Genomic DNA, 22,790 nt, shown 5'->3' with positions numbered 1-22,790 from the left:
CAGAGACACACACATATTCTCCGCCCACACAGAGACACACACATATTCTCCGCCCACACAGAGACACACACATATTCTCCGCCCACACAGAGACACACACATATTCTCCGCCCACACAGAGACACATGCACATATTCTCCGCCCACACAGAGACACATGCACATATTCTCCGCCCACACACAGAGACACATGCACATATTCTCCGCCCACATAGAGACACATGCATATATTCTCCGCCCACATAGAGACACATGCACATATTCTCCACCCACACAGAGACACATGCATATATTCTACGCCCACATAGAGACACACACACATATTCTCCGCCCACACACAGAGACACATGCACATATTCTCCGCCCACATAGAGACACATGCACATATTCTCCACCCACACAGAGACACATGCATATATTCTACGCCCACATAGAGACACACACACATATTCTCCGCCCACACACAGAGACACATGCATATATTCTCCGCCCACATAGAGACACAAGCACATATTCTCCGCCCACACATAGAGACACACACACATATTCTCCGCCCACACACAGAGACACACACACATATTCTCCGCCCACACACAGAGACACATGCATATATTCTCCGCCCACACACAGAGACACACCCACATATTCTCCGCCCACACACAGAGACACATGCACATATTCTCCGCCCACACACTGTTCCTCCTTCTGACATCATTTCCCTCTTACAATTCGCAGCATTTTTGGCAGCAATACTGCGCAAATACACAAACCTTTTTATACGTGCACTTGATGCGGATTTGACTGACTCAATTGAAGTCAATGAGGCAAAAATGCTGCACAAACGTAAAAATAATTGACATGCTGTGGAAAATAAAAGGCTGCAAATAAGGACGGAAATTTCCTGATCATTTGCACAACACTTCAGGAATGTCATTGCATTACCTTGCTTTAATATTCCCTTCTGTTTTTGGAGCATTTACAAGCGTAAAAGAATGCAGCAAAAATGCATCGTGTGCACATAGCCCAAAGCTGAGTTCGCACTAAGCGTTTTTGCAGCTTTTTAAATGAATTTTTATGCAAACTTTCACCTGTGTTTTACCTTAACAGCAAAGTCTATGAGATTTCAAAAATCTCATGCACACACAATGCTTTTTTGTCATCAATATTCTGTGCTGGGCATGGTTTTGTGCACAATGCAGCATGTCACTTCTTTCAGTGTATTTCACCCATTGAAATGAATGGGTGGTGAAAAAATGCTGAAAAAAAGGCACCAAAAATGCAGATATTATGTTTTCCTGATTTTTTTGTGCCAAAACGCGATTCTATAGAAAAGGACTTTTATTCAACACAACACTTTATCAGCATGCAAAAGAGACAAGTCTAACATGCCAAAACCGCAGCAAAAAACGCAAGAAAAACCAAAGAAAACATGCCTCTTTCCTGCCAAGAGATCAGGTTTTGCTGCAGAAAAAAAACACTGAAAAAACGTGTGTGAACTTTTCCTAATTGTGTAAACATGTTCAGAATAAAATAATTTATAATAATTTTTATTATAAACACTTACAACATGGTGTTCTGAAGCATGAAAAAATTCCAAACTATAATGACTGCAATGTCTAATGGGCCAATAAATTTTTGACCATTTAATACACTTTTGTAGACAGAAATATATATATATATATATATATATATATACATATATATAATAGATTAGCAGCAGCACTCCAATTTAAAATCAGTGAAAAAAGTGGACTTTATTCACACACATACATGCGACATTTCAACTTTGAAGCCTTTCTTACTGATTTCCATTGGAGTGCTGCTGCCTGCTTCCAATTAGTTGCCCCAATGGGATGTCCAACTCTGTATATATGTATACATACAGTATATGTTTGTGTACCAGAACCGGAAGGTGAGCTAAACAGCGCCATTTTTAAAGAGGGCAAATTCTACAGAGGCGGATGATTGGTGATTAAACAATCACAGGAAATGTCTTTGGTCTTTCTCCAGAAATATATACACTGCTCAAAAAACATAAAGGGAACACTTAAACAACAGAATATAACTCCATGTAAATGAAACTTCTGTGTCCACTTAGGAAGCAACACTGTTTGACAATCAATTTCACATGGTGTTGTGCAAATGGAATCGACTACAGATGGAAATTATTGGCAATTATCAAGACACACTCAATAAGGCCGGTTTCACACGTCAGTGGCTCCAGTACGTGAGGTGACAGTTTCCTCACGCACCGGAGACACTGACTCACGTAGACACATTAAAATCAATGTGTCTCTGCACATGTCAGCGTGTTTTCACGGACCGTGTGTCCGTTTGAAAAACACGGAGACATGTAAGTGTTTGTGGAAGCGCACGTATCACACGGACCCATTAAAGTCAATGGATCCGTGTAAAACATGTACCGCACACGGATGCTGTCCGTGTGCCGTGCAGGAGACAGCGCTACAGTAAGTGCTGTCCCACCAGCTTGTGGTGCTGAAGCCCCATTCATTTCTTCTCTCCAGCAGCGTTCGCTGGAGCGAAGGAATGAAAAATCTTTTTTTTTTTTGCGGTGTAAATAAAGTTCCCTGTAACCAACCCCCTCCCACCCCATGTGCGCCCGCCCGCTGGAACGAAAATACTCACCCGGCTCCCTCGAAGCTTCCTCTCAGCATCGCAGCTCTTCTTGTATGAGCGGTCATGTGGTGTCGCTTATTACAGTGATGAATATGCGGCTCCACCTCCCATAGGGGTTGATAACCGGGAACTTTATTTTAAACACAAAAAAAATATAAAAACAATGATTTTTCATTCCTTCTCTCCAGTGAATGCTGCTGGGAAGATGGAATGAATTCTGGATTCAGCACCCAAAGCAGGGGACAGCGCTTAACTCTAGTGCTGTCTCCTGCACGGTGCGTGTGGTACCCAGTCGGCACACGGACGGCACACGGCTGCCGCACGTGTGCCACACTGATGTGCCACGTAAGCACACGGACACGGATAACTCCGGTACCGATTTTTCCGGTACCGGAATTATCTGGACGTGTGGGACAGACCTAAAGGAGTGGTTCTGCAGGTGGGGACCACAGACCACATCTCGGTACCAATGCTTTCAGGCTGATGTTTTGGTCACTTTTGAATGTTGGATGTGCTTTCACACTTGTGGTAGCATGAGACGGACTCTACAACCCACACAAGTGGCTCAGGTAGTGCAGCTTTTCCAGGATGGCACTTCAATGCGAGCTGTGGCAAGAAGGTTTGCTGTGTCTGTCAGTGTAGTGTCCAGAGGTTGGAGGCGCTACCAGGAGACAGGCCAGTACACCAGGGGATGTTTAGGGAGGCTGTGGGAGGGCAACAACCCAGCAGCAGGACCGCTACCTCAGCCTTTGTGCAAGGAGGAACAGGAGGAGCACTGCCAGAACCCTGCAAAATGACCTCCAGCAGGCCACAAATGTGCATGTGTCTGCACAAACGGTTAGAAACTGACTCCATGAGGATGGTCTGAGTGCCCAAAGTCCACAGATGGGGGTTGTGCTCACAGGCCAACATCGTGCAGGATGCTTGGCATTTGCTACAGAACACCAGGATTGGCAAATTCGCCACTGGCGCCCTGTGCTCTTTACAGATGAAAGCAGGTTCACACTGAGTACATGCGACAGACGTGACAGAGTTTGGAGATGCCGTGGAGAGTGATCTGCTGCCTGCAACATCATTCAGCATGACCGGTTTGGCAGTGGGTCAGTAATGGTGTGGGGTGGCATTTCTTTGGAAGGCTGCACAGCCCTCCATGTGCTCACCAGAGGTAGCCTGACTGCCATTAGGTACAGAGATGAGATCCTCAGACCCCTTGTGAGACCATATGCTTTTGCGGTTGGCCCTGGGCTCCTCCTAATGCAGGACAATGCCAGACCTCATGTGGCTGGAGTGTGTCAGCAGTTCCTGCAAGATGAAGGCATTGAAACTATGGACTGGCCCGCCCGTTCCCCAGACTTGAATCCGATTGAACACATCTGGGACATCATGTCTCGCACCATCCACCAACGTCACGTTGCACCACAGACTGTCCAGGAGTTGGCGGCTGCTTCTTACAGACTAAGGCCGGTGTCATACTTGGCATAGGGAAATACGGTCCGTTTTTTATAGGCGTAATACGCAGAAAAGTTCCTGAACAGTGATCCATATTCATGGAGGATGCGATTTTTTCTCTAAAATTATCCGGGTGTCATCCATATGGCATCTGTATGGCATCCATATGGCGTGATTGTCAGTGAGACACATATACATATATATATTTTTAATACAGCGCTAGATAGCTTAAGAGCCGGTAATTCAATTGCCGGCTTTTGTTATCTCCTTAACAAACCCGACAGGATATGACACGTTTTACATACAGTAAACCATTTTATATCCCTTATTTTTTTTACATATTCCTCACTACTAATGTTAGAAGTGTCTGTGTGCAAAATTTGGTGGCTCTAGCTGTTAAAATAAAGGGTTAAATCACGGAAAAAAACTGGCGTGGGCTCCCGCGCAATTTTCTCCGCCAGAGTGGGAAAGCCAGTGACTAAGGGCAGATATTAATAGCCTAGAGAGGGACCATGGTTATTGCCTCCCCCCCGGCTAAACACATCTGCCCCCAGCCACCCCAGAAAAGGCACATAGTCACAGCCCAGTCACATAGTATATTGCCTAGCCACATAGTATATTGCCCAGTGATGTAGCATACAGCACAGAGCCATGTAGTAAACAGCACAGACACGTAGTATATTGCCCAGTCACGTAGTATATTGCCCAGCCACGTAGTATATTGCCCAGCCACATAGTATATTGCCCAGCCACATAGTGTATTGCCCAGCCACATAGTATGTTGCCCAGCCACATAGTATATTGCCCAGTCACGTAGTATACAGCACAGTCACGTAGTATACAGCACAGACACGTAGTATACAGCCCAGTCACGTAGTATATTGGCCAGTCACGTAGTATGCACCATATCCCTGTTAAAAAAAAGAATAAAAATAAAAAATAGTTACATACTCACCTTTCAGATCGATACTCCTCCATCGCTCTGGTCTGAAGTGTGAATTGCGGTCTCGCGAGACCTGCTATACTCACCCTCCGTAGTCCGCCGCGTCGCTCGCGGCTGCCGCCATCTTCCGTTCCCAGGATGCATTGCGAAATTACCCAGGTGACTTAGCGGTCTTGCGAGACCGCTAAGTCTTCTGGGTAATTTTGCAATGCATCGCTGGGAACGGAAGATGGTGGCAGGCGCGAGCGGCTCGGCGGACTACGGAGGGTGAGTATAGAAGGTTTTTTGTTTTTTTATTATTTTTAACATTACATTTTTTTACTATTGATGCTACATAGGCAGCATCAATAGTAAAAAGTTGGGGACACACAGGGTTAATAGCGGCAGTAACGGAGTGCGTTACCCGTGGCATAACGCGGTCCGTTACCGCTGGCATTAACCCTGTGTGAGCGGTAACCGGAGGGGAGTATGCGGGTGTCGGGCACTGACTGCGGGTGTACGGATTCGAACTGAAATCTAAGAGTGGACCCTCTGGGTCGTGACTCTAGAGCCCCCGGGGTCGAGCGGACCAGATGGAGTCACCCCCTATACAGGGAGCGTTAGGAGCAGGACCTCGGGGGAATGGAGACACAACAGCTAGAGCCAAAGGGACGACCCAAGATAGAGACTACAGAGCTATTAGAATGACGGGGAATAATAGGAAAACAGGACTTAACTGATAAAGACAGGAACACAGGCGATGACGGGCAAGGCTGGACCACAGGACTTGGCAGGAGACGGCAGGAGCACGGAACTTGGCAGGAGACGGCAGAAACACGGAACTTGGTGGAATACAGCGGGAACACGGAACTTGGCAGAAGACGGCAGGAACACGGAACTTGGTGGAAGACAGCAGGAACACGGAACTTGGTGGAACACAGCAGGAACACGGAACTTGGCAGAAGACGGCAGGAACACGGAACTTGGTGGAACACAGCAGGAACACGGAACTTGGCAGAAGACGTCAGGAACACGGAACTTGGTGGAACACAGCAGGAACACGGAACTTGGTGGAACACAGCAGGAACACGGAACTTGGCTGGACAAAACACTGAAACAAAGCGAAGACTGAGCAGGGAAACAGGAATGGCGAAAGGGAGCCTAGGACATAGGGACACTGACGGCAGACAGTGCACCTACAAAGCAAAGGCGTCTTACCTAGGGAGACGCCGGGAAGAAATACCCGATGGGCGCCGCCATGTTGGGGCGGAGCCACTGGGTCGCGACCTCCCAGAGGGCTCAGCGGCGGAGGAGACGCGACTGCGCATGCGCAGGGAGACTGGACGCCGAGAGCCGGCGAAGGAGGAAGCAGAGCGGCGCTGGACAGGAGAGCGAGTGCGCCGAGGGATGTGAGAAGCCGGGTAAGTGTGCGCAGCGATCGTAACAGTACCCCCCTCCTTAGTCCCCCTCTTCTTAAGGCTAGAAAGGAATCTTTTCATGATGAGAGGAGCATTGATGTTCTCTCGAGGTTCCCAGGACCTCTCCCCAGGACCAAATCCCTCCCAATCAATCAAAAAGTAGGTTTTACCCCTGACTACCTTTTTGGCAAGAATATCTTTAACATTAAAGACTCCATCAGAAGTACAGAGCTGAGGAGAGGGAGAGGTAGCGGAGTGAAAGCGATTAAAGACTGCAGGTTTGAGAAGAGACACATGAAAGGCGTTGGGAATGCGCAAAGAGGCAGGCAGCTTCAACTTATAAGAGACATCATTAATGCGACTCAAGATGGGAAAAGGACCAATATAGCGGGGACCCAGTTTGCAAGAGGGAATTTTAAGCTTGATATAGCGAGAGGAAAGCCAAACTTTATCACCCGGAGAATATGGCGGAGCATCCAAACGCCTCTTGTCAGCAAACTTTTTCATATTAAGGCTAGCTCTCTCAAGAGCCACCTTGGTCTCATTCCAAATTGTAGAGAATTCCCGGGACAAGAAATGCGCTGCCGGTACCCCCGAGGAAAGAGAAACAGGAAGAGGAACGTTCGGATGTTGACCATAGACTACAAAAAAAGGAGTTTTGGAGGAAGACTCGCTGGGAAGATTGTTATATGAGAATTCGGCCCAGGGGAGAAGAGAGACCCAGTCATCTTGGTGAGCATTGGAGAAATGTCGCAGATATGTAGTCAGAACTTGATTAACTCGCTCCACTTGTCCGTTGGACTGAGGATGATAGGCGGAAGAAAAGTCCAAGTTAACCTTCAATAGACTGCAGAGAGCTCTCCAAAAACGTGAGGTAAATTGTACTCCACGGTCTGAGACGATATGATGTGGAAAACCATGAAGACGGAAGATTTGGTGTAAAAAGATCTTTGCCAACTCAGGAGCGGAAGGCAGACCAGGTAAAGCGATGAAGTGAGCCATCTTAGAGAACCGATCTACAACAACCAAGATGACAGAGCAATTCGAGGAACAAGGTAGATCAGTGATGAAGTCCATAGCTATATGACTCCAAGGAACGGAAGGCACAGGCAGAGGATGCAGGAGACCGGAAGGAAGTTGCTAGGGACTTTATTTTTTGCACAAGAAGGACAAGAAGCGATGAATTTGGTGACGTCTTGTCGGAGAGATGGCCACCAGTAGTACCGAGAGATCAGAGAAAGTGTCTTCTTGACTCCTACATGTCCTGCAATTTTGGAGGAGTGACCCCAACATAAAACTCTCTCCTTGTCTTGATTAGCCACAAGAGTCTTGCCAGGAGGAGTTGAGAAAACTCTTGGAGGAGCAAGAGTGACGATCTTCGCAGGATCAATGATGTGAGCCGGAGAATCCTCAATGTCTTGAGGCTGAAAGGATCTTGAAAGAGCATCCGCCTTGACATTCTTATTTCCGGGTCGGAAATGAAGTTCAAATTCAAATCGTCCGAAGAATAAAGACCATCTGGCTTGTCGTGGATTTAGTCTTTGAGCAGACTGAATATAGGCCAGATTCTTGTGGTCTGTGTAAATGGTGAATGGATGAAGGGACCCTTCAAGGAGATAACGCCATTCCTCCAAGGCTAGCTTGATGGCCAATAGTTCTTTATCTCCTATAGAGTAGTTACGCTCAGGAGCGGAAAAGGTTTTAGAAAAAAAACCACAGGTCACCAAACGTCCGGACGAGGATCTTTGCAGAAGTACAGCTCCAGCTCCAATAGAGGATGCGTCGACCTCAAGGACAAACGGTCTATTAGCATCGGGACGATGAAGCACAGGGGCCGTAGCGAAACTTTGTTTAAGAGACAAAAAGGACTCTTCAGCCTCAGGGGTCCAAAGACTGGAGTTGACTCCCTTGTGAACTAGAGCAGAGATTGGCTTGGTCATAGAAGAAAAATGAGGAATAAATTGTCTATAGTAGTTGGCAAAGCCAAGAAAACGTTGGATTGCTTTTGTTCCAAGAGGACGGGGCCAATTCAGGACAGCAGAAACCTTCTCTGGATCCATCTCTAAGCCAGACCTTGAGACAATATATCCAAGGAAGGGAAGGGAAGATTGTTCAAAGACGCACTTCTCAATCTTAGCGAACAGATGATTCTCTCTTAGCCTTTGCAGAACACGACGGACATCTCGCCTGTGAGTGGAGAGATCCGGAGAAAAGATGAGAATGTCGTCAAGGTAAACTACGACTGAGGAGTAGAGAAGATCCCGAAATACATCGTTTACAAACTCCTGGAAAACCGCGGGGGCGTTGCAGAGACCAAACGGCATAACTAAATATTCGTAGTGACCGTCACGAGTATTGAAAGCAGTCTTCCACTCATCACCTGCTCGAATACGAACCAGATTGTATGCGCCACGTAGATCTAGTTTGGTAAAAATTTGCGCACCCCGAAGACGGTCGAAGAGTTCCGGAATGAGTGGCAGAGGATATTTGTTCTTCACCGTGATGTTGTTTAGGCCTCGATAATCAATGCAGGAACGGAGAGAACCGTCTTTCTTCTTAACGAAAAAAAACCCTGCTCCGGCCGGAGAAGAAGACTTGCGGATGAATCCTTTAGCAAGATTTTCTTGAATGTACTCAGACATAGCTTGAGTCTCAGCAGGAGAGAGAGGATAGATTCTGCCCCTGGGCGGATTAGTTCCAGGCACGAGATCTATGGGACAATCATAGAGACGGTGAGGCGGAAGCTCCTCAGCCTCCTTCTTCTTGAAGACATCATAAAAAGCGCTGTAGACAGAGGGTAAGGCAGAAAAAGAAGAGGTAGGAGAATTAGAGGAAGATCCCACAGGACGCACCGGCAGCAGACAACGTTCCCGACAAAGCTCACCCCAGCGCAAGATATTACCATTGCGCCAATCTAAAATGGGCTCGTGGTTCCGTAACCAAGGAAGACCTAAGAGCATAGGATGAGACAGACCCGCTAAAACATAAAATGCAATTCTCTCCTTGTGCAGAGCCCCAACCTGAAGTTCCACCTCAAATGTCACTTGAGTAATGGTCTCCTGTAAAGGTTTACCATCCACAGATGCAAGAATCACAGGAGCCTCTAAGGTTTTGACTGGAACGGAGAATTTCAAAACCTCTTCCAACCTGATAAAATTCCCTGCAGCGCCCGAATCCACATACGCATCCAGAGAAATGCCCTTGCCCGCAATATGCAACAGCACGGACAAAGTAAGGGGTTGAGAGGGATCACACACACCTAGGGAGGCCTCTCTTACCTGACCTAGGCGGAGGAGTTTTCCGGACGTTCAGGGCAAGAACGCAATAAATGAGCAGCACTCCCGCAGTAAAAACATAACCCCTAAGTGCGTCTCTCTTTACGACGTTGTTCAGACATCTTAAGACGGTCCACTTGCATAGGTTCCGGTGTGGACGCCTGAGAGGAAGCTCTATACTGTGGGCTGAGTGGCTTACGGGCGGCAGGAGAAGGACGAAGAAATCTCCGCTCGCGGGTGCGTTCTTGGAACCGAAGGTCAATGCGGGTAGCTAAAGAAATTAATTCCTCCAACACTGTAGGGGTGTCCCGACCAGCTAACTCATCCTTTATGCGCCCAGAGAAGCCCCGCCAGAAAGCACCTACCAAAGCCTCATTGTTCCAGCCCAAGTCAGAGGAGAGGGTGCGGAACTGAATAGCGTACTGGCCTACGGATAGCGATCCCTGCTGGAGAGAAAACAGCGCCTCAGTAGTAGAGACCAGACGTCCAGGTTCGTCAAAGACCAGACGGAAAGTCTCCAAAAATTCTGACAACCGGGAGACTAGGGGATCGTCTCGCTCCCAGAGTGGATTAACCCATGCCAAGGCGTCACCCTCCAGATGGGAAATGAGGAAAGCAACCTTGGACCGATCCGTTGGGTAATGCTGGGGCAGAAGCTCAAAATGAAGACGGCATTGGTTTAAAAATCCTCGGCAAGATTTAGGATCCCCATTGTACCGGGGCAGTTTAGCCAAGCGGGGTGGAGGGTGAGAAGCAGGAGCAGAAGTAGAAGCGGCCGTCTGGATAGAAAGCAGCCGATCGTCTATTGAAGACATATAACTAAGTATATGGGCCTGGGTGTCACGCTGCTGAGCTAACTCTTGCTGTAAGCCAATGAGTAGAGCGGCGTTGCCAGGATCAGAGGGCAGGAGCGAAGACAAGCGAGAGTCCATAGCTTTCAAAAAGGACATTATTCGGGACTGATTCTCCCGCAAAAAGAGTAGTTCTTTTTGCGCAGCAGAGGCCCCAGCGGGGTCCATGGCCTTTGCTTACTGTACGGATTCGAACTGAAATCTAAGAGTGGACCCTCTGGGTCGTGACTCTAGAGCCCCCGGGGTCGAGTGGACCAGATGGAGTCACCCCCTATACAGGGAGCGTTAGGAGCAGGACCTCGGGGGAATGGAGACACAACAGCTAGAGCCAAAGGGACGACCCAAGATAGAGACTACAGAGCTATTAGAATGACGGGGAATAATAGGAAAACAGGACTTAACTGATAAAGACAGGAACACAGGCGATGACGGGCAAGGCTGGACCACAGGACTTGGCAGGAGACGGCAGGAGCACGGAACTTGGCAGGAGACGGCAGAAACACGGAACTTGGTGGAATACAGCGGGAACACGGAACTTGGCAGAAGACGGCAGGAACACGGAACTTGGTGGAAGACAGCAGGAACACGGAACTTGGTGGAACACAGCAGGAACACGGAACTTGGCAGAAGACGGCAGGAACACGGAACTTGGTGGAACACAGCAGGAACACGGAACTTGGCAGAAGACGGCAGGAACACGGAACTTGGTGGAACACAGCAGGAACACGGAACTTGGTGGAACACAGCAGGAACACGGAACTTGGCTGGACAAAACACTGAAACAAAGCGAAGACTGAGCAGGGAAACAGGAATGGCGAAAGGGAGCCTAGGACATAGGGACACTGACGGCAGACAGTGCACCTACAAAGCAAAGGCGTCTTACCTAGGGAGACGCCGGGAAGAAATACCCGATGGGCGCCGCCATGTTGGGGCGGAGCCACCGGGTCGCGACCTCCCAGAGGGCTCAGCGGCGGAGGAGACGCGACTGCGCATGCGCAGGGAGACTGGACGCCGAGAGCCGGCGAAGGAGGAAGCAGAGCGGCGCTGGACAGGAGAGCGAGTGCGCCGAGGGATGTGAGAAGCCGGGTAAGTATGCGCAGCGATCGTAACAGCGGGGAGTAAGGAGTGGCCATTTTCTTCCGGACTGTGCCCGTCGCTGATTGGTCGTGGCTGTTTTGCCGCGACCAATCAGCGACTTGGATTTCCATGACAGACAGAGGCCGCGACCAATGAGTATCCGTAACAGACAGACAGACAGAAGGACAGAAAGACGGAAGTGATCCTTAGACAATTATATAGTAGACTAGATGGTGGCCCGATTCTAAGGCATCGGGTATTCTAGAATATGTATGCGTAGTGCATAGCACAGCCCACGCAGTACATTGCGCAGCCCACGCAGTACATTGCGCAACCCACGCAATACACGTTGTATATTGCCCAGCCCACGTAGGATATTGCCCAGCCCACGTAGGATATTGCCCAGCCCACGTAGTATATTGCCCAGCCCACGAAGTACATTGCCCAGCCCACGTAGTACATTGCCCAGCCCACGTAGTATATTGCGTAGCCCACGTTGTATATTGCGCAGACCACGTTGTATATTGCGCAGCCCACGTTGTATATTGCGCAGCCCACGTTGTATATTGCACAGTCCATGTAGTATATTGCACAGCTCATGCAGTCTATAGCAATGTGGGCACCATATCCCTGTTAAGACCGCAATGTATGGAGCGGTCACCGGGGCGTCGTGAGGAGCATCGGTAACTGCTTCGATATGGGGGGCCACCAGAGGGTGAGTGTATAACTATTTTTTAATTTTTTTTAAATTATTTTTAACATTAGATATTTTTACTATTCATGCTGCATAGGCAGCATGAATAGTAAAAAGTTGGTCACACAGGGTTAATTGCAGCGGTAACGGAGTGCGTTACACCGCGGTCAACACTGCTATTAACCCTGTGTGAGTGCTAACCGGAGGGGAGTATGCGGGCGCCGGGCACTGACTGCGGGGAGGAAGGAGCGGCCATTTTCTTCCGGACTGTGGCTGTCGCTGATTAGTCACGGCAGCCATGACAGGCAGCTGACGCGACCAATCAGCGACTTGGATTCCATGACAGACAGAGGCCTCGACCAATGAATATCCATGACAGAAAGGACAGACAGAAGGGCAGACAGACGGAAGTGAGCCTTAGACAATTATATAATAGATATATATATGGCTCCTATCTGCCGTATAATTCGCAGCCGTATTTTACGGGCTGAGAAAATCGCAGCATGCTGCATTTGTCAGCGTATTGTGCAAAAAATCCGCCAATGAAAGTCAATGGGGGCGAGAAAAATACGGATTACACACGGACCAGCAGTGTGACTTGCGAGAAATACGCAGCGGTGTTCTATAGAAAAGCCAGTAATTCAGCGCGGTGTACAGTAAAATCACACTGACAGGTTAGAATAGAATAGATCAAATAAATATATATTTATTTATATATTTATATATTTTATATATATATCCACTATATATTTATTTACATTTAATACAGCGCTAGATAGCAGAAAAGCCGGCAATTCAATTGTCGGCTTTTGCTCCTTATCAGACGCGACAGGATATGAGACATGAATAGCTAAAATAAATGTCTACACATAGAATAGGTATATATACATATATATATACCCCTATTCTAGGTGTAGACATTTATTCTATCTATTCTATTCTAACCTGTCAGTGTGATTTTACTGTACACCGCACTGCATTATCGGCTTTTCTATAGAACACCGCTGCATATTTCTCGCAAGTCACACTGATGGTCCGTGTGTAATCCGTATTTTTCTCGCCCCCATAGACTTTCATTGGCGGATTTTTTGCACAAAACGCTGGCAAATGCAGCATGATGCGATTTTCTCAGTCCGTGAAATACGGCTGCGAATTATACGGCAGATAGGAGCTGCCCCATAGAGAATCATTGGTCCGTGTGCAATGCGTAGTTTTTGCGCCTCTCATACGTCCGTAAAACTCTCTAGTGTGACCCCGGTCTTAGTGGAAACACCACCAGGGACAGCGTTTGCTGTCAGAAAAAAAATAAAGGCAAAAATAGCAGAAGATGTATGAAAGCCCCCGAGAAGGGAGAATCACAGGAGACATACGGATTGTTATTTATGCTCTTTTCTGCTCTACATTGTGCTGTGTAGGATAAACACCACCAATGAGTATCCTCATCTTTCTACTCTCACTCTCTTCACTCCTATGACCACAGATATAGGCAGAGACAGGTGTACAGAGAAGCAGAGCTACAGTGATGCCAAGAGGGAGCCACGCTGGTTTCCATTTCTGGAGAAAGACCACAGACATTTCGTGTTATGTTCTATCACTAATCATTCTCCTCTGGAAAAATTTGCCCTCTTTAAAAATGGCGCTGTGTGGCTTGTCTTCCGGTTTAGATCACGTGACACCTGCGCCTCACGACACGCTCTTTCCATGCTGCTTGCATCGCGCTGTCAAGCTCAGTGGGGCCTGACGGCAGAAGGACCCCGCTGCAAGGTGTTCTCAACGTCGCCTGACTAAAAATGGCAATTTATTGACAGTTTATTCCTTTTGACCATTTGTTTCATTGCGGAGATTAATAGAGATGTCTTACGTGAAGGATTGCTTGTTTTAGTCAGTGTTTGTTAAATGAGAAATGCAGATTACTTTTCGATGATTATAAAGGCAGCGGTGACGGCAGCCCTGGGCAGAGATGGCGGCGTTCAGATGGTGCGGTGTCCTCCGCTCTGTGTGCAGAGGTGAGATAATCCGCCCGGTCTTCGCCGGTGTCTGACGTGATCTGTGTAGTGTAGGAGAAATCTGCTATTAGATTATTTTTACCCGGAGAAAGAAGTTTTCTGGCTAAATCCGTTTGGAAAATATGTTTTTTATGAAAGTCTAGTGATTTCCTCCTTGCTCTCCAGTACAGATGTGCACTGGGGCAGCTCTGGCCAAATACCGCGGCGTGATGCATGTGAATGGAGGCAGATTGCACGGTACCGCAAGGTAAAAGTCAGAAAAAGCCACCTGGTTCTGAATGATGGCGACTTGGTGACCGTGGTAACGTATGGGTCGCTATGTGACGCCGTCCACTCTTCCGTGTAGCAGCAGCATGCAGCGATCTGTGGCTGTGCCACGTGTGTCGTGTCCGGTGTCGCTGCGTGGCCCTTTATCATGCGGCTAGTAGTGATGGTAAAGCCTATACTCCCCTGCCGTGTTGGCATTCGCGGTCCGGGGGCCGTGAAGCGGTGGAATGACATGTGATACCCAGCAGCCAATCAGCGCTGGCGTCACTGTCTCCGCTTTCAGACAAACTGAACATGAAGAGGAAGTCCAAAGGCGGAGACAGTGACGACAGTGCTGATTGGACGCCGGCGTCACATGACACAGCACCGCATCATAGCCCCCGGGAGAGCGAGTGCTGACTCTTCAGGAACGGCGCCGACACAGGAGGTGAGTATAGGCTTTACTATGTTGTCAGCACCGAACATTTAGTTTAGAAGGGTCTAGTAGTGGACTACCCCTTTAGTTTTCATCCTAAATCCTTTCCTATTTAATGCCATAATCTAAACTATGTTCTCGTATAATTGCATTAATGCTCTATCCTTTATTTTCCCCCTACTTCCTTTGTGATGATGCTTCCTTTAAGAATCTGGAATGCTGAAACGTAAAACGTTCCTGAAATGAAGCATCATCCCTGACCTTCCATTTAGTGGCCGGGCTAGTCCCTGCTCTGCCGCTGTGCGCTGCGCATAGTGACAGTGCGCTCCCTTGCTGCCTCAGATCTGCAGTAGTGAACTGGAAGCAGAGCGCACTGTCAGTACTCGTTGGTGCTGAGACTTAACGCCACCCCTGCAAGTCAGTGTCTACGGACTCTGCCCCTCCATGACACGTCATTTGAGCGCTGGCATTCTCAAACATAGCATAATCAGAAAGGAAGTGGGGAATATTATCTCTGTGCTGACTGTATGACTTGTATCGGTTTAAAACTTTACAAATTTGTTGGTTTAAAAAAAAGGAAGGAGGGGAAAACAGAAAAGTTCTTGGGGAAATATAGGGAATTTTTAATGCAATTTTATATTCGAGAATAGTTTTAGATTATGGCATTAAATAGTTAAGGATTCAAGATGAGCGTTAACTTGTATTTCGGACTACCCCTTTAATATTATGAGGAATCTGTCACTACAGTCGGGCTGTCCAAATCGCAGGTAGCGTGAATCAATAATGATTAGTCAGGTGTATTTTTCAAAATTGCTTCAATAAATATAGTTTAATGATCCGTCCGGAGACAAGACTAGTCCGGCCATCATCTCCCTGCATCGCTAAAGTGGATTAACGGCTCCCTCTCATGTATGGTACATGGCCATTGCCTCTACTGGTGCTGTGAGATGTCAGCAGCGCCAAACTAGTCTTGTCTGTCTTTATAGTCTCAAGCTGGATCTTTAAACATATTTTCCCTGAAATCTTGCAGCCAAACTCTGATTTTTGCTGTTGGTGGTTTCTGCAGCTGGGTAAAAATGGGTATCTCGCTCCACAGTCACTATTTAAAGAAGCCCTTCTCCTCCCATCAAAGTTTTTATCCTCTTGATACATTGCAATCATCATATCATACAGCACTGTGTACTTACAATTGCTCATTTTGCTTTTCTACCCAGCTAATTCTTCTCTTTTCTCTGCTTTATGTAGAAACAGGAAGTCTTTTTTCCCTGCATAAATTACTCCTCTTTTCACCTCCTGACCCAGCTGCTCCCTTCTTCTCCTCCCTCCTGTCATTGACTTTTGCAGTGACTTATGACTCATACAGGGAAAATTGACCTCCTGTTTCTATATAGAGCTTAGAAGGATTCAGCTAGTCAGTTATTAATCACACAATGTTATATACCTAATGGAAAACAGAATAATTATGAGTAGAAGGGGGAAAAAGGAGCAATTGTAAGTACACAGTGCTATATAACATGATGATTGCAATATACTAAATGGATACAAGCTTTGATTGGAGTGATTATTGAAACTAAGCACAGTCATAAAGGTGACTTAGGGTACCGTCACACAGTGCCATTTCGATCGCTACGACGGTACGATTCGTGATGTTCCAGCGATATTGTTACGATATCGCTGTGTCTGACACGCAGCAGCGATCAGGGATCCTGCTGAGAATCGTACGTCGTAGCAGATCGTTTAGAACTTTCTTTCGTCGCTGGATCTCCCGCTGGCATCGCTAGATCGGTGTGTGTGACACCGATCTAGCGATCTAGCGATGCGATCTAGCGATGCGTTTGCTTGTAACCAGGGTAAACATCGGGTTACTAAGCGCAGGGCCGCGCTTAGTAACCCGATGTTTACCCTGGTTACAAGCGTAAAACTAAAAAAAAACAAACAGCACATACTTACATTCTGGTGTCCGTCAGGTCCCTTGCCGTCTGCTTCCCGCACTTAGTGACTGCCGGCCGTAAAGTGAAAGCAGAGCACAGCGGTGACGTCACCGCTGTGCTGTGCTTTCACTTTCACTTTACGGCCGGCAGTCAGTGAGTGCGGGAAGCAGACGGCAAGGGACCTGACGGACACTAGAATGTAAGTATGTGCTGTTTTTTTTTTTTTTATGCTGGTAACCAGGGTAAACATCGGGTTACTAAGCGCGGTCATGCGCTTAGTAACCCGATGTTTACCCTGGTTACCCGGGTACCTAGGCATCGTTGGTCGCTGGAGAGCTGTCTGTGTGACAGCTCCCCAGCGACCACACTACGATTTACCTACGATCACGGCCAGGTCATATCGCTGGTCGTGATCGTAGGTAAATCGTATAGTGTGACGGTACCCTTACTCCCTTGGTACTTGGTGCATTCTTTTTGTGACCAAGAGATTTGATGCTCCGTGCTGCTTCCCTGTGTTGATTGATAGTACTCACTTGGTCAAAGCAAGCTCTGCCTGAAAAGAATCGCGTGCGCACATGGTGTAACGCCAGCATCCGTGCTCACAGATGTGGTACAGTATTTACAGAGATGAGGAGAGAGGCACAGACACTGACTCCTGCTGTAATTCCCCCCCTCACACGTCCTGATATTTCCAGTACTGGAAAAACATGTACCGGAGGTATCCGTGTGACACGTACCATGAAAAGCTGTACACTTGACGCTGTTCCTAAGTACGGCATGGAAAGGAAGCTCTCGTCATTGTCGCCTGGTCTTCCTGATATCAGTGCGGCCAGGCGACAATGATGGGAGTTGTATTCAGCACCTGCTGTGTACATTGTGTATAAAATAATGTAAAAAATAATAATAGGGCTCTCTCGCAATTCTCATAACCAGTAGAGGGAAAGCTGACCACTGGGGGCTGATGTTAATAATCTGGGAAAGGGACCAATATCCCAAAAGGTTCCCAGGCTATTACTAACGGCTCAGAGCTGTTTGCAAAGGCTAAATAGACAGCTGTGGGCTGATATTCCTGGGGATATTGGCCCCTTCCCAGAGTAAAATCATCAGCCCTCAGCTGCCCCAGAAATAGTGCATCCATAATATGCGCCAAATCCAGCGTTTAGTCTCTCTCTTCCCATTTGCCTTGGTGCGGTGGCAAGTGGGGTAATAGGGTTGAGCTCGATGTCAGCTGTTTTAATGTCACTGTTTTGTATATGAGAGGAACCCTACAGAATGTATGGAGCTTTCATCTGCTTCACTTCTGGCTGCAGAGGGACCGGCATTCATCTAAACATGGGGTATCAGACCCCAAACCATCTGATATGGATGACTTATTCAAAGTATAAAAATGCATATCAATATCTAAGTTCTGGACAACCCCCCTATTGATTAGTATGTACAACGTACATCTATGGGTGTGTACATGTGAAATACAGGTCATATTGATAGCAGCTTGGTGTCAGACCAAATTTTAAGCGTGGTACTATATGCAGAGACGTTGCATATAAGGCTTTGTGCTGATGGAGTTGTTTGAGGCAGGCAAAAATGGCAAGTTTTTCACTTTTTCAGGAAGCCCTCCTTCTTTGGGGAGTTATTGGCTTGCTGTTCTTCCAGAGATCAGCTGACGTCCAAAATGATAGCTGGTGGATTTATCATAGAAAATATAGACGTGACCGACTGAGCTTCTGTGTGTGGGAGAGTCGGCTGAGATGGCTGTTTGGTGGAAGCATCGCTTGGCCGACCAACATCTAATGTGTGTGTGGGCCTTTACTGTGTAGTTTATTAACTTGCGAAGCATTAAGTGTTTACCTAGCCACAGAATAAAGGATAATTTTACCCCTCGCCACGACAGCACCCTACAGGAGAGAGAGGGATCCGCCCCACAGGAACAGGAAACCTACAGAAAGATAAAAGGGGGCGGTCCGCCTTTCCTCCTCAGTTTAGGTTTCCTGTTCCTGCGGGAACGACAGGACGCTAAAAAGCTACAGACATACCTAGGCATGTACGCCGCCTGTGCAGTGTCTTCGGAACGGCAGGGGCTGCAGCCTGGAAGCAGCGTCGGGGGAGTTCCGCTAGATGGCTCCCTCCTCGTCTGGGAGGCATACAGATGGCCGGGTCCGGAGAAAGCCGCCCGGCATCTGCATTATGCGGCGGCTCCAGCGTGATCCTCGCCCGGTGGAAGGGTGAGTGGCAGGAGTTCCCTGCATGGCGGTCCGGAGAAGGCCGCACCGCGAGCGCTGTCCGCTATTAGTAAGTTCACCCCGGAAGTAGATGCTAAACTTCCGGAGTAAGCAGGCCGAGATCAGCGGTGGGGGTGGCGCGAGTTCGCGCATGCGCAGTACCGCTACAAAAAAAAAAAAAAAAAAAATGGCGCTCTATTTAAGCTGGCTAACCAGTGTTACCTGCGATGCAAGATGTCATCTTCAGGTGCCATGGATCTTGCAGCAGGAGAACCAGTTCCTACCAAGGACCGCTCCAGCAGAGGATCATCAGATGCCGGTCGAAAGAGCGACACTGTGGATAAATCCAAAGGATCTCGGCCGTCTGATCCGGTAATAAAAAGCTTCACTGGGTGAGTTTATAAACTCTGCCTATTAAGCTGACGCCGTCTCCCTCCTTTCTCTCTCTTTCTCCTTCTCTCGCTATGTCTTAATTTTGACCAGGCCAAAAAATGGCAAAAAACTAAACATAAGGAATGCGCCTTATGCAGCCAGCCCCTACCAGACGCATACCCCAAAAAACTCTGCAAAGATTGTATAGCAGAAACCACACAAGGAGCAGCAGTGTCCATTACGGACTTACGCGCCATTATAAGGGAAGAGTTAAAAACTATGTCACAGGATAAATCACAAAAAAGTAAATCCAAAAGGCCAACGCCCTCATCAGACTCTGATAGTGAACAAGCTGTACTCTCAGATATCTCTATAGCCTCTTCATCATCATCATCATCATCATCAGCTTCGGAAATTGAGGGACGTTCATGTTTCCCCGTAGAAAGTGTGGATAATCTAGTGAAATCAATAAGAGACACTATGGGGTGTGAGGAGACAAAGGGCGCACAAACCACGCAGGATATAATGTTTGCGGGTTTGGCGGAGAGAAAAAGGAAATGCTTTCCAGTTATTTCAGCAGTAAAAGCATTAATAAAAAGAGAGTGGGAGAAACAAGATCAGAGAAGTTTTTTGCCCTCTGCATCAAAACGGAAATACCCGTTTAGTGACGATGAGTTACTTACGTGGACCAAAATCCCTAAGGTTGACGCAGCTGTTGCCTCTACCTCTAAGCCATCCACATTGCCTGTTGAAGACGCGGGACTACTCTCAGACCCTCTAGATCGCAAAGCCGAGTCGTCCCTTAAAAGATCCTGGGAGGCAACTACAGGCATATTTAAGCCAGCAATAGCGAGCACTTGCACCGCCAGGTCAATGCTCATCTGGATTGACCAGCTAGACCAAAGCATTGAGAATAAAATGTCACGGGAAAAATTACGAGCAGCTATTCCCTTAATACGGGGTGCAGCAGCCTTTATGGCGGACGCGTCTGCAGATTCTCTCCGCCTAGCGGCTAGATCCGCAGGTCTGGTAAACAATGCAAGAAGGGCATTATGGATGAAGAGCTGGAAAGGGGACGCACAATCAAAATCTAAGATATGCGCAATCCCATGTGAGGGTGAGTTCCTCTTTGGCAAAACCTTAGACGACATACTCAAAAAGGCAAAAGACAGGAAAAAGGCTTTTCCTGATACATCTATTCCCTTTTATAGGAGAGCCTTTAAGAGAAGGCCATTCGGCAAGAGAAGGCAGACGGACAGGTCGACAACATGGTTCCCTAAAGAAGATAAACAAAGAGGTACCATGTTCAGAAGACCCAACCCCCCAAAAGACAGCAAATACTAAGGATATAACCATTCCAGTAGGGGGCAGATTAAAATTTTTCACTCCCCAGTGGGAAAATATTACAACTAGTTCGTGGATTTTAAATATAATCAGAGATGGAATAAAATTACAATTCTCTCGCTTTCCCCACGAATCATATATTATAACATCTCTCAGCTCGCCTATACAACAAGAGGCCCTGGAGAGTGAAATCCAAACCCTATTATCAAAACGGGTTTTAGTCCAAGTTCCGGAAGGACAAGAGACTAGAGGATTCTATTCCCCTCTATTCTTAATTTCCAAACCCGATGGTTCATTCAGAACAATCTTAACCTCAAAAAGCTTAATTCATTTATTAAAAATGATACATTTAAAATGGAGTCTATAAAATCCACCATAAAGTTACTTTTTCCAAACTGTATGATGGGGGGGCATTGATCTAAAAGATGCTTACTACCATCTCCCTATCCATGACAGATACCAGAAGTTCTTCAGGGTAGCGGTGGCAATCAAAGGCAAGATTTGTCATTTCCAGTATGCAGCCATGCCCTTCGGCCTTTCTACAGCGCCAAGGATTTTCACCAAAGTGATTCTAGAGGTGATGGCTTATCTTCGTCAAAAAGAGCCATTAATTGTGCCCTACCTGGATGACTTTTTAGTCATCGGAAACTCATTTTCTCAATGTGCTGACCGTTTAGCTCATGCAGTTTCATCTCTACAGGATCTAGGTTGGATAATCAATATCGGCAAATCCAGACTGACTCCACTATCACTTCAAGCGTTTCTGGGGTTCCATCTAGACTCCATAACTCAAAAATGTCTGCTCCCTCAGGTAAAAATCTCACTCATCAGACATAAAGTCACAACAGCAATAAATAATCCACAAATGACCCTAAGAAAAGCCATGTCATTACTGGGATCTCTTATTTCCTGTATACCTGCAGTCCAGTGGGCACAATACCATACCCGGACACTGCAGCACCAAATCCTCCAAGAGGAAAGACTGTTACTTAGCTTAAATGCAAGGATAACGTTGTCCCAGGAAGTTTTATCTTCTTTAACGTGGTGGCTGAATTCTAACCATTTGATGAGTGGTGTTCCATGGGTAATAACACCATCTCATATTATAACCACTGACGCCAGTCCTCATGGATGGGGCGCTCATATGGGAAATGATTTTTGCCAAGGGTAATGGGACACTGAAGAAGGCCACAACTCATCTAATCTGAAAGAACTAAATGCAGTAAGATACGCCTTATATCATTTTCTCCCACAGCTCCGGGGAAAAGACGTTCGAATCCTTTCAGACAACACCACCACAGTGGCTTATATAAACAGACAAGGAGGTACTCAATCAGAGACTCTGATGTCTTCCGCTGGGAAAATTCTGGATTTGGCAGAAAAACATCTATTATCCCTCACTGCAGTTCACATAAGGGGGAAAAACAACCAGCAGGCAGACTTCTTAAGTCGACATACCCTAAGGCAGGGAGAGTGGTGCCTAAGCCATCATATCTTCAAACGGATAGTATCCCTATGGGGTTGTCCGCAAATAGATCTCTTCGCCACGAGACAAAACAGGCAAGTCCAGAAATTTGCATCCCTATCGTTAGCAGATCATCCGGACGTTCTAGACGCTTTCCAAATCCCTTGGCAATACAGTCTAGCGTACGCCTTCCCTCCGATAATATTGTTACCACAGGTCATTCGGAAGATCAGGGAGGATGGAGCGAGAGTTGTACTAATAGCACCATTCTGGCCCAAAAGGCCATGGTTCTCATGCCTACAAGCCATGTCGGTTTCGGACCCTTGGGTCCTCCCCTCGACACCCAATCTTCTCTTCCAGGGTCCGTTTCTCCACCCCCAGGTGGACAATCTCCATCTGACGGCCTGGAATTTGAGAGGCAGATGCTAAAATTAAGGGGGTTTTCCGAG

The 22,790-nt window shown here is 47.3% G+C and overlaps 1 protein-coding gene across 3 annotated transcripts in view; it reads left to right on the top strand.

The window, feature by feature from the left end:
• Nucleotides 1–14,191: 14,191 nt before the first annotated feature.
• MRPS5 (mitochondrial ribosomal protein S5) overlaps nucleotides 14,192–22,790 on the top strand; it is a 129,126-nt gene continuing 120,527 nt past the window's right edge. Inside the window, exon 1 of one of the 3 annotated variants that reach the window (XM_069768999.1) lies at nucleotides 14,192–14,328. In XM_069768999.1, the coding sequence (XP_069625100.1) occupies nucleotides 14,283–14,328 (46 nt within the window). In that variant the 5' untranslated portion in view covers nucleotides 14,192–14,282. Of the gene's footprint in view, nucleotides 14,576–14,980; nucleotides 15,023–22,790 lie in introns of those variants that run through there. The other 2 variants (XM_069769000.1, XM_069769001.1) reach the window with 2 other exon arrangements.

This window comes from Ranitomeya imitator, chromosome 5 (assembly GCF_032444005.1).
Source record: "Ranitomeya imitator isolate aRanImi1 chromosome 5, aRanImi1.pri, whole genome shotgun sequence".
In the NCBI taxonomy this organism is placed as follows: Eukaryota; Metazoa; Chordata; class Amphibia; order Anura; family Dendrobatidae; genus Ranitomeya; species Ranitomeya imitator.
The sequence above is the reverse complement of the archived record's forward strand: the minus strand, read 5'-3'. Positions and strand labels throughout refer to the sequence as shown.